Below are 13,963 nucleotides of genomic sequence, written 5' to 3' on the forward strand. Positions count from 1 at the left end.
AGGACCAGTTTTAATTTAAAAAAAAATTTTTTTTTAAATTTATTTTTCTTATATGTTAAAAATATTCCAACTTTTTTAATAAAAATTGTTTGTGTTACGTCTGAGAAGGCAGAATTTTTAAATATATCTTTCATGCTGATACATCGTTAACTATTCCGTCGCTCCTGTATATTTAGTATTGACTCGACTTATTCAGAGAGATCAAGCGTATAATCAGCTTAATGAAGAAGCACATCTTTACTAAAGGCTAAATATTATTATATTACGTTAGAAGCAAGACTAGGATCCACGTTAATGGAAAAATAAATAAAACCGAGAGATCGGTAAATTTATCAACTCAACATTGCAAGTAACCATTTAACATTATTTTCAAGAATAATTATCTAATATAGATACAAATTTAACTTGTATCGTATTTTTTTATTTTTTAATATTTTCAGTTTAATAGAAAAGCTTAACATTTTATTTTTATAAAAACAAATATAATTTATCTGAAGAATAAAAGAGTTGCAAAAAATTTCTTTCCTCCATGTTCAAATTTCAATGCTATTGGAAAAATCTTATTTACTTATTTACTTTTAAAGATGAATCTATAGATGTTATAGACGCCTTCGAGATTTCTTGCTATCTGGAGGAAAATTACGGGAATGAAAGGAGAAATTCGAGTAAAAGAAATTTCGTGCTTATGCGCGTGAAACTTCGAGTACGAATAGCCTCAATAAATAAATTGCAAATAAATTGAAAATAATAAATAGTAGTTAAAATACATGAATGTTCCATTTAATTTCATTTACGCTATCAATTAGATTAAAGGAGCATTGTAACATTACCTATATTTGACTATTTTTATTATTTTAAAGAAATTTTTTAAAAATAGCGTTATATTATTTAAAAATAGAAAAAATTAGAATATTTATAGAAAAAAATTAAATATTATTTATTTTTAATAAAAACAGTGTAAAATAATAAATTTATACCATAGCTTGTCAACATAAATAGAATATATGTATTTTTAATTTAATAATTTTATTAATATTTTTAGTATATTATAAATTATTCTTAAAATTAAAAATATTAATTATATTCTTATTTCTTACACATTTTCTATAAATTACATTATATATTTATTCCTATATATAAAATCATCAAGACTAGTCAAGAACATGCAAGTAATCAAACGCGTATCCATTGTTGCTGCGAAATCGGCGAATCTGTTTTAATACCCGGTCTCGACATGCGTTCCGCCCACGAACGGAATGCACGCTAAGAGAGATGTTGAGCAAACAAATTTAATCAAGTACCCGACTATGTTACCGAGAAGCGCGTATCACCCTCACCAGCTAGAATCAACCCGTTATCGGAAGCGGGTGAAAGGACGAAGTCACCTCCTCTGAGTGCCGATTTGCCTGATCGACGTGGGTGTAGACAGTTGTCCGAAGTTTACAAAGTTTGCCGTGCCGGATCAATGAACAGCGATAACGAAAGATAATAGCAGAGGCGAAACTGCCGACGAGTGAATCTGCAACGTCAACTTCCAAGAAGCTTCATTGGAAAGAGCGAGAATCTTATCAACTTATAATAATTAAATGGAAAAGAGAATGGCTCTTTAACGAAGTGAGTGTAAAAAGATGCCCCCAACTTCTCCAGATTAGAATTTATTTAATTTGTTTATTGCAGCAATTAAGATGAATAAATTTCACAGAAGTGAGCTATTTTAACAAAAAGCATTGAAATTTCTATTAAAAAATATTCGCGTGTACGTAGAGAGCAATGGAAGCACTAGAGATGTCAAAAAATTGGTTTTTTTTTCTAATAAAAAGTAAACGTTGAAAGAAACATGTTTTTTCTATTAAAAAAAAAACAAATTTGTTTTTTTCATTATTTTTTGAAATATAATATTATTTTTCTTCATATTTTTTTGTTAATATCATAAAAAAAGTATAAAGATTTTTTATATTTTTTATTGACTTTTTTTCGAAAATTATTTTAATGAATTAACTTTTGCGATAAATTATACATATAAAACACGATATAATTCAGATAATTTATGTTAGATGGCTAACAATTATATCTAATTGAAATTCATATCTAATTGAAATTCATCCAAATTATGTCGTATTTGGAATCATTTATTCATAAAAATTTTATTAATCTATTAAAATTAAAACTAAAAAAAAAATTTTTTTAATTTGAACTTTAGTTTTTTTTTTATTATTTCAAAATAGTAACTGAAGAACATTTTAAAAAATCACAAACTAAATTTTTTTATCTATATTGCTCCATATAGATATAATTATGTCTGTTAAACTAACATGAACGAAATAAATCGCTCATAGCAAGGCTCGTTAGTCATAGAGTTGTTGTTAATGCGAACGTCATTAATATAAAATTGTTATGTTAATCTTGGCTCAATGTTTATAGAAATTTCCAGAATGTTCGCGACAACTTGCGCGACTAATTACATGCATCAACTGCAGCCCTGTCCAAATTCATCGAGCGGGTCTTCGAGCACGTCCACAACAATTCACGCGGTTATGTTAACTCCTATCTTATCACATCTATTATCGACCGCGTGTGAAAAATAGGCTTTGCAAGTTTTAATATATTTCTTCTACTTTTCTACTTTATAAGAAAAAATTTAAAAAATATTTTTTTCTATAATTAATGTTCAACGAAATTTATGTTTATATATTTTATCTATAAAATTAATAATTAATAAATAATTATTAATTTTTACACTCTATCAAAATTATTACTTCATTAAAATTTTATTCACTTCCAATTTCATATTTCACTATTAAAGCGTAGAATATATAAGTGAAATTTCCGTTAACTTGATTTTTTTTTTATACAATTATTTCGATCATTTTATCTATATTCAATCTGCAAAAGTAATACGTGTTTTATTCATATCAGTAGCGCGTGTAATGAATATTCAATACCATCAAATTTAATAAAGAGTTTGTTAAAATCTTAATCATGAGCGAGGCATTTGTTCAATGTACTGTAATTTAGCTGTATATATTAAACGAAATAATTATTAATGATAACGTATGATCATACGCAGAGTTTCTCTGATATTAACTGACAAGAATAATCAACATATTGATAATATCGTTCAAAACACGAATGTTAATGAACATTTTGTATAGTATTGAAAATACAACTATGCTCTTCGTTTACATTCGATTTTTCCAGTAATTTATTCAGCGTGCCGCACTTTCGTAAAATATTGCGCGAAAATTTATTAGCAGATACACGTAGGATCTATTCAAAATACCACAGTTACATAAATAACTGTGGGAAAATCCGTTAAAATAATCTATTTTATCAGAAACCTGTAAACAATGTCGGCTGATACGCGGCAATATAAAACTATATTTTACGCTTTTTATAATACGCTATTTGATATTTTTCTGTGTTTGTGTTGTATTCTATATAATATAAAACTTCTTTAAAAGATTTATCAACATATAAAATTTTAAAAACTATTGTTGTGAATTACTTTATGCATTACTTTATTTGTAAGATTAGTACTTCAAAAAAAATTAGTTCTTGCCAGATAAGATTCTTTTCTTGCGATGAAAATAATAAAGAATACTACTAAGATTATTTAATAGAACCGTAATCTATAGCTTTGTTCTCGAAGCCTTGCTAACGCATAGGTCAGTTGGTTAATCAATAAGTAGGCGCCTTTTATTGTCTCTACAGACTCATTGCAATTATATGTTTACTATGAAAATATGTATTGTAATGATATAAAACAATTAAAAACTTTTATCTAAAAAAATATTACAATTCTCTGAATATTTTTCGCTTTTATTACTTTGCCTCTAACTATTTTTCACTTGTGGAAAGCATAGAGCCTATTATTTTATTAACATCTACGGTTTCCGAAGACTTATTTTTCTCTCAATGGGCATCGAACAAATTACGAATATATATTCAAGCTATCTCCGATTTTTCTCAAGTTAAAAACGCGTTCCATTTTAATAAAACGCGTTCCATTTTATAAAAAGCTGACGTTTATGCTTCTTTGAAAAGAGGCTTCACTGTGAGCCGATAACAGCAAAGTGCGCGAATACAGAAGACTTTACAAAGCATATAATATCACAAGTGATTTCTCGCAACAATAAAGATATCTATAAATAAAATAAAAAAGTGAGTGAAAGTAAATGAAAAGTAAATAAAAAATATTTTTGATTGAAAAAAATATGATTTCTTTCAACATTAAACTTCTAAAATCCGTGTACTCTAATAAGCTTTTACCAAAATTAAATCAATGAATGAATTTTGTAGAAATCTTATTATATTCAGTACTTCACTGCCATTCCTGTTTCATTATAATCCTGATGCAAATTTGAGCAATGATTGGCATGACATATGAATGAAAAATGTCTATTTGATACAAAAAAAAAACGATGCTTAAAAGAGTCATTCATGCTGATCGTTTTTAACTGTAATGGCACTGTCATCAAAACACCTATCCCTGCATTTCACGGCACTCGAGAGAACAATGCAACTCTGTTGTAGAGCATGCACAATTGCTGTAATGCGGTTGAACTCAGATATGGCCACGTTAATATCCGTCGTATAGCTACGTGCTAAGTACAATATAAGCTTCTGCCAAATATTATTAAAGTAATATCAGCACAACTGTCTAATTAAACGCTTAATATAAAATGGAGAGAGAGAGAGAGAGAGAGAGAGAGAGAGAGAGAGAGAGCAGAAAATTTATTAAACAACAACTATGTGTAATTTATAATTAAAACCTATGTTAAGAATGCAAAATTTTGTAAGTAAATTTTATATAGATTTTGATAAAAATTTACTGCAATCTAGATTATTATAAGCGATATTTGTGTGTAATACCTTTAGTATATGGAAGGTACACATGAGTATAGTATATTAGAAATATTCTATCCCAAAATAATTATGTGTCTAGTTCCTTTTATAAAAAAAAGCCCGGCTCTTTTTATGGAAGAAGAAATGACCACTTGTATAAAAACTCAAACGCTGCAGCAGTCACGTGCTGCAAGATAAAGCCAGGAAATTGAAGTTACCTAGTGAAGAGCGCTTCGGGGGATTAACGGTCGGATTACTTCGAGATAGATTAGTCGCTATAAAGCTAATGTAGAAAAATATATCATTTTTTTTTTTTGAAAAGCATTTTATTCGACCAATTCGAATGAGAAAGACAAAAAAGAAGGCTTGAAAGTATAAAGTTGATTACTGCAATTATAAAAACGGCCGCGATGTAAAGAATAGCAACTCGATATGACGCGTTAAGCAATTATCGAGCGGCAAAATGTCTTCGCTTAAGCTACCTTTGAATAAGCAGAAATTTGCGTCGTTGACATATCTTAATGAGCAATAATGAAGGACGATAAAAATTACAGAGTTGTCTAATTATTCCGCGCACATGTTCTTTTTTTACGTATTTTTATAAAAGTGTATATTTTTAGCATCAATAAAACATGTGAATTAATTATTATTTCGTTAATCAAATTACATTCACCGTAAACCGCAACCGATGTTTCTTCAATCTTGCCTTGAAAGATTAGAGTTGAGAGAAAATGTAACATTTACAAGGTAGATTTCATTTGGCGAATTAATTAACAGAATAATTTTATCAATTATCTTATTATTCCCTCAAGATTAATTTAATTATCAATTATATCGATCAATTTTTATTAAGTGAACATGAAATAATTTTACACTAATTGTGAATGATAAAGTGAATTTTATTAATTATGTGACATAAAATGTAATTCTTAATGTTGATTATTTTTGACGCGAATTCGACGTTTAATTTACGAGAAGTAGTTTTCGCCAAAGTACTTTCTGATATCGTAAGCGCGGTTTTAGTCGCGGTAATTATTCGAATTTAATTAAAACTCGCGTTCGAAGTGAGCTGCGCCCGTGGTGAAGTCATTAATTAAATTTAGGGGAGAATCGCGCGGTACCTTAACATTGTATATGTATGTAGATATGTATGACAGATACAGACAAAGTCGTTATTGCAAGTTCACGAACTCGGTTATAACTTACAACTTTCAATGAATTCAGTTTCTTTTAGCAAAGCTGAAATTTTCTTTTCAGATTCGTCGTGTTACTAACTCTATCTTGCTTCTGGCGTGGACGCGTGTCCCCCCGGGGAAAACTTCACTCGCAATTCAAGAGATATATAATGTAATTCCGAAATAAAATTCCGTACTTCCTATCACCGACAAAATGAACGTGCAATTAACGAACGTGCTGAAATTTGCTATTCGCTTATTAAGAGTCGCGAGATAAATGCCTCTTTGTAAGAAAATTACATTCACGAACAGGATCGCTTTGATCAATTTTGATTCCTTTCAGTGTCATTTTTTACGGTAATGGATTTTAATTAAATAAAATTAATAAATTATATGTGTAGTTAATTAAATACTCAATACATATTTTGATAATTGATATTTGATTTGATACTTTTTAAATAAAGAGAAATCGATATTCAAAAACGTAATAATGATATATTACATATCGTTATTACGTTTTTAAAAATAATGTCTTACCACACACAACGCAATTATTTAAATAACATATATATATATATATATATATATATATATAATATTAATAATTCATGTGGCTACTGTGTATAATATTATAGGATCCTAGATATGGGATAAAAGATCAGCGCGTTTAAAGAAGATATGTATTTAAATTGTTGCAGGAGCAATTTTTACCGAGGATCAAAAGGATAGCCCATCGGAGTTGGCGTTCAAGTACGCTATTTACAAGATCAACAAAGATAAAACTCTCCTGGCAAACACGACATTGGTTTATGATATACAATATGTTCCTAAAGATGACTCGTTCCGCACATCCAAAAAAGGTAGGAAAATAATAAACTAATAGAAGATAGAAATAGAAATGATGAAAAATATTATCTTATAAGGGTTATTTTAAATTTACACGAGAGCAATTATCTATTATATCTCCCTCGTGAGTTTATGTCAATAGAACTCGAGTGCAATTCCCTATATGAGAACATATCGATAATCGTTACGGAATGATGATAAGGCATGACTTCATTGTCTAATAGAAACTGATAGAATAGGCGACAAGAGACCGACCCTACTTGTAATATACTTCCTTTCATTGATATCATCGCTTAGCTATCACAATTTTACAACATATTCGGAATTACAAGTTAATAAAAAATATTGTCAAAATTGTGTGTCAGTTATTAAAGAACAAAAAGATAATAATTATGTACAAGATAATAAAATTTAATTTGTTAGAGCAATAATTTTTAATTAATTGTTATTTATAAACTCGCGTTTACAAATAACAAATACAACATTGACTTATGATATGGTTTAGAAACCAGTGACAGTAATTGATAACGCAGCCAACTTAATATAGTGGATAATTGCAGTGTCATTTATTTTCCAAGCATGTAACAGGTGCGTAATATTAAAATCTTTTTATCGCTTTACTTTTATTCTGAATAATGTAATTAAAGATAAAACGATATGCCTTTTGAATATAGAAACAAATAATAAATTAAATAATAAATTATAAATTGCTTGCTCCGGGGAGCGGCTTTATCGCCGGATATTTTTTTTCTTCTCTTCTCTTGTATGTTTCTTCTTGGCTGCTCTTTTGTGGCGCAAGCACAAAAACACGGTTAATTATTATTATCGCGTTAATTAAACTATGACAGCCACGCGGCACCTTTTACAACACTCCCAGCAATATTCATACATGACGTAAAACTTCTTCTGTATATTGCAAGTGAGAATAATGTGGAAACTGCGGTCACACAAAGCTACAATCCGTCCAACGCTCGAAAGTTGCGCGATCAAATTTACACACCACTCGTCACGGTAACACAATATCTGTTGCTAGTAATTACACTGCATTGCCTACGCTACATTGACATTAACACTTATATAAAATGAATCGCTATTGCAAAGATACGATGCTACATATATTGTTAACAAAGCGTATGCTTTCGTTCTCTAGAACAAATATTAGTTTATATTACGACACAAAATTAAATAAACATACGAATTAAAATTATTAAGTTCCGTAAAGAGTAATATAGATTTGAAAATATATCAGCCTCTTATTGATTAGCGCAATAAATTTTTTAATCGCGCTTTCTAATAATCCCTATCTGTATTCAATGGTCACAGCAAATCATCGCGTTTAAGGCCAGTTTAGAATATGACATAAATTTATATTTCACATGTGATGCCAGATGCGAAAATATAAATCAACATATATTTAGTTCACGCAATTATAATTTACGCGATGCAAAGAACATAAATTAGCTTTACTCGCACACGTCAGTTGGCGGTCGGGAGTAACGTAATACTGTATCTAGAACCAACTAATTAATTAATTTAATCTTCATATTAATGTGATCAAAAGACTGGCGGTCGGACGTGAATCTCATGCCGGTGCCTGTGCCTTTGACACGCGCGAGCTTAAAAGTTGGCAGGAAGCCTGGCGAAAGCAATTCAGTTAGCGCGGCTATAGCGTGAATTACAGCGCGAGGATGTCGCACGCGACATGGTGTAGCTTCAGATTTATGTAAAATAACATGAAACCGAATCGACTATGAGAGAGCCGAAACCATAACAGTGTCTCTCGCGCGATCGCGAACGCAAAAGACAAATCTCTCGCGCGACCGGCAACTCGACTGGAGGGTTATGAATTCGCCACGGGAGCCATGTCTCTTCGGAATGTGTTTTCTTAGAAAATTCTACATCGGATCGCGCGAAGATTCCAAATGTTTGATTTGTATCAAACGGCTCTCAAGCGCTTCGCGAGCTTACGATAAAAACGCTATTTTCTTGTCCGGAAGAAATAAATGTGTGGCCATATGTAATTTAATAAATGTTGTAGAATAATTGATGGGAATGCGTACAATCAGCGTTCGGTGAGATAAGATTTATAATAACACGGAAAAGATTCCATAAATTTGGAAGGAGCACAGCTGGAGAACCACTGATTGCACGTAGAGCTCGTGAATATGATGCAACGATTACACACTCGAGCATTAAATCATGTAACTATCCAGGGAGCGCATAAAATTTTCTTCCCGAAGCACGGCAAAAGATCCTTAATCCACTAAACCAGCAAGATAAAAAAGATCACGATGAAGCCGTGTTTATGTCGCGATTTTCAAGTTCACTGAAATGTCTCTCGAGAATCTTTTTATCTTTTTTTTTTTTTTTTAAAGAGGATGACATAATACAAATAACTATAATAATAAAATTTGAATAAAGTTATATAAGTAAAATTTTTTAGAATTAAAAGAAATAAGAAGAATGTTTTATTTCTCTGTAAATAATAATTGAATATATCAAAATACATATTACATAATGCATAAATGTGACAAAAAAAAAAATAAAAATAAATGAAAGCTATATTTATATCTCGCTATTTCACTAGCTGGAGAATCGTGCGACCATTTACACCCTCTTAGGCCTTTCCCTAAGAGGGAAATATTCCATAAATATACCTATGGAATCCCATTGTGCGTAACGCGAACCGACGCACTTTTTTCCTCCACGGCATGTTTGAAACGACATGAGGCGCGGCTGAAAAGATTGCTCAGCTTCCTTCCACTCGGGCCACTGCGTTTCCTCTTTCGCGAACGGGGCTGAGCCGTGTCGAACCGCGCACAACTTTTCCAACTTTTCTTTAGCGCTCACCCCACGATAAATCTCCCATCCAAGAGAGGTCAGGAAGATGCCTGTACACATTTTCCCATCCCGCGGGCATTGCACGAGTTTAATGTTGTGTGCGCGCGAACTCGCCGACTAATAGGCCGCGATGCATTCTGCCTAAAAGTAATCGCAGCTCGCGTCGTTACGTTATCCTCGCCCTAATGTGTCCACGATTTGAATTTTCTCGTGCGGAAATTGTCAAATGGATGAGACTCCAAAATACTTATTCCGCTGAGATAGACGATTAGGAATATTTGCATATCCTAGGGATTTCTGAATGAAAGAATTAAAACGTTCTTGATATTTTTTTGATGGTTAAAATAAATATATCTTCGTACATCAAAAAATTGCATTATATTCAGAAATTCTCTAGTTCGTACTCTTAGTTGTTTGTTTTATTTCGCTTTTAACTCTACTGCAATTTCTTGCAGATTAGAATCTTCGAAATAAATGAATACGATGTTTTCGTACATTCCGGTCTTATATTGAGCCAAAGAGTCTTTAAATATAAAAGAACTGCATCTTAGAGAAGCTTTTAGACACGTCCTGCAAAATTTATCCATGAGAAAATTGTTACTTATACGTAGACTTTATTTTCTCCATAGTCTGTTGTGTCGGTAAGAAACAGACTCGGAGGGAAATTGAATTCGCTGCGAAATACTCGACTTGAGAAAATCCTCTATGCATTTCTGAGTACATCTGGTAAGGATTACGAGGTATTGTGACGTATTACTGGATGGCCGAGTGAAGCGCGTGGGATAATCGATTGTCAAAGCAACTACTTGCTCAGCACAATATCGAATGAAGCAATACAGATGAAAGCAAGCTGATCATTGTCTTCCGAGCATGAATTTATATAAGACACAATAATTTTAACACACCACCATAGATATATTTTATTACTACTCTTATTTCAGTTGAAATGAATTTTTATGTTTGCTTAGTTTTAAGAGAATTAGAATTTTACTTGAAAAAATCAATCAAAGATTTAAGCAGTATTTAATTTTGTAAAGCACGATAGTGTGTAAAAATCCTATAAATTATTAATAGAAAAATTAATAATAAAAACATGACATTTCGACGCAACATCGAAAACTAATAACAAAAAATTTTAAAATAGAAGTTCGTACCTTTCACTATGCCAAGAAAAATTTTCATCCCCCTAGTATCGTCGGATGCACGGCACAAATTTCGTTTCAACTTCTCGCGTTGTAAGGAGAAATGAAAGTTACTTTTGCGATAGAAAGTGCAGATAGGGACGGGTTTTTTATTAATTTTTCTTCATGTGAAAAAAATATTGTCGACTCTTATGAACGTTGTAGAGACGAGACTTTGCGCAAATTCCGTTTCAAGTTGCGTCGTAGGTATAATTTCGTTCGGGTCACCGCGAAAGTAGAAAACAAAGGAAGATAAAAATCGGAAGGGACCTAAACCAGGGAAATTGATTGGATAACTTTAAGGAGCGGCAGCCCCGAGTCAACGAGGCGGAACACTTTAATGGAAGATTCCGTTTACTAGAAATGCCGTGCAGCTAACCAAATGACGATTATTTTGCCGGATTTTATTTTTCAGCGTTCACGCAGAAAAGCTCCGTTCGCATGCGCATTGCACTTGTAATTCTAATAGACAACCTCATCTCAGCCCTTCCTCTCTCTCGGTCGCTCCCTTAACGACTTTGCGACGACTTTTTAAAAAGATTTACAACCGCCATTGTCAGTTAGCTTAATTTATTGGTAACTCAAACTACCACGTACGCGAAAGTTTCGCGGGCATACGAGTGCACAAAGCTGCTTACGTAACTTTTAATGACGAAACTAACGAGATAGAATGTTTACCGGATCCTTCATCCGTATTACGATGATCGCAAGGAAACCGCGGAATTTTGTGGCCTTTGTATTAATTAATTTTTTGTTCCCCGAAAAGCTAACTTACGCAAACGCATGTTGCAAACTTGTATCAAATCAGATTAAATTTTTCGTCGACAAGAGAAATTTACGAGGGATATAGTTTATGAATTAAATCTTTATCAAATTATTTATTTAAATTAATGCAGAATAAAATACACTATTTTCGTTCTGACAATTAGATATGGAAATATTAAAATCAAATGACCAAATCTTTAATTAAAAACGTTTGTATTCTTTATTGTAAATAATTGATAGAATATAATTCTTAAATAAAGTTAATCGTTCAAAGTGATTATTGATTTAACGGGACGTCTGGAACAATTAAAATACAAAGAGAGAATATTTTCAAGACCGCCATACAGATCGCTTTCTTAATTACGATAATTCACGAAATTTGTGGGGGATGATCGCGCTGTGCATTATATCGAGCTCATAAAAGTCATGACGAAGCTCCGGTGCGGTTCTTTGTGCGGAAACTGCCACGCTCATTACCACAAAATGGATAAGCGCCGGTTCGTTAAACAAAACTGCGATATCGTAACGAGGCAACGATTCTTATTTACTCTCGTCGAGCGAAGTATTCGACTTAATCAAGAGCAGCGCGACGGGAAATTTCGCTACCGCGCATTCGACGAAATAGCGCGTTCGGTGACGTATTTGTCGGCGTCTTTTTGACAAACCATTTAATGCCGACAATTTAATCAGACGTATCCATGAGAACAAGCGTTTCCGCGCGAAATAGCGGTTTTCTCAAGAGCTAAGCGAGCGCGCAGCTCTCAATAATATCCTTTATTATCGAGATGAGAGAGAACGCCTCGGATCTAACTTCTATATACATGTGAATCGCGCGAAATTTGCGACACCTGTTTGGAATGGTTTATATCTCACTATGCGGCAATAAAACGGATTAGAATGAAACAGTAAAAAAAAAAATTATTATTACAACTATCTCTAAATAGTAATATAGTATAGTAAAAATCTTATATAAAAAAAATAAGAGAAAGAGAGATCAAATGCATTTAATCGTTTTTTTTCTTTCATTGGCAGTCTTTCAAAAAAATTCCTGTTCCATTAAAACTTATTGGATCTATTTCTCTGGGTATAAAGGAAAACACGAATCTACTTTAATCTACTTTATCTGTGCAATCCAGCGCTATTGCCACGATAGTTGTTTCATTTCGTAAACATCTTCTTATATTAATGATTAGCTATTATAAGAAATGGCAAAATAATTTTGTTTAATAATAAATTATTTTATTAAAAAACAAATAAAATAAATATATATAATATTATGTATATAATAATTATTTTTGTAACTCATCTATTTCTGTGTAAGTCTTTTAATAAAATCATATATTAATTAAATTAGTAATCATTTTGTAAACTTTTTATAAACAAAAAAAAATGCGATAAAATTAGAAAGTTAATTCCGTAAAAATATACGTTGCATATACGTTGATATATCACGATGTGCGCAGAATTTAGTGAATCTGTGAGCCATGATTCGAAGAAAACAAAAAAATGCTCGTGAATAATTCAGGATATCCCGATAAAACCCAACCAGCGATTTCTTGGACGCAGAAATAGTACTAACAAAATCCAACTTATCTATTCTTCAATTCTGCTCGCTCTTATAAGCGTGCCAGGAATAATTTGCGATATAAGGGAGAATAATGATGCTGTTCAGAGAGCTCGCCCTTTCTTAGTCTAATGGATATGAAAGTTGAGACGTTAAAGGAATGTATCAATTCACCGTCTATTCACCGTGGAATGCATAGATCGAAAGCTCATAAATCATACGTTGATCTTTCTCTGATAAAAATTATTCGTTGCACGTTGATCACGTTGTATTCTATTCCAGACATATTATTTGATCATGTTTCTGCAATCAGCATTTACATTTGCTTCATTTTTAGCATGTAGGCCATATTTTAATTTTCATAATGGATAAATATACAACATAAATAATCGAACGTTGATATCGGTTTTCTGTATTTGTATGTTACTGATTACAGCAAACTGCTTATTGCATTTGATTGAAATTGACTGAGTTGATTAAACTCCGATTCAAATTACAGTTTACAAATAGATTTAATGATCGGATCTAAAAGTGGAAAATTAATAATCAATAAACAACAAGAAGAAAAATATATTCTTATTATATTATACTTATTCTTTTTATATTATATTAGATTGTTCGAAAAATTAATGCTTACTAAAAAAAAGTTTTTTAAATTCATCATACGCTTTTTATTATGTATTTTGCATTATTCATAATCTCTAATGTACATTTATACAAACTCTTAAAATTTTTATGCCGTTTTT

General features: G+C 31.5%; 1 protein-coding gene across 1 annotated transcript in view; it reads left to right on the forward strand.

Moving 5' to 3' along the window:
* Positions 1-13,963, forward strand: part of LOC126856895 (glutamate receptor ionotropic, kainate 2) — a 129,609-nt gene that overhangs the window by 66,521 nt on the left and 49,125 nt on the right. Inside the window, exon 3 of the mRNA XM_050605876.1 lies at positions 6,719-6,880. Within this exon, the coding sequence (XP_050461833.1) occupies positions 6,719-6,880 (162 nt within the window). The remainder of the gene's footprint in view (positions 1-6,718; positions 6,881-13,963) is intronic.

The sequence above is a fragment of the Cataglyphis hispanica genome, chromosome 20 (assembly GCF_021464435.1).
Source record: "Cataglyphis hispanica isolate Lineage 1 chromosome 20, ULB_Chis1_1.0, whole genome shotgun sequence".
NCBI classification, from domain to species: Eukaryota; Metazoa; Arthropoda; class Insecta; order Hymenoptera; family Formicidae; genus Cataglyphis; species Cataglyphis hispanica.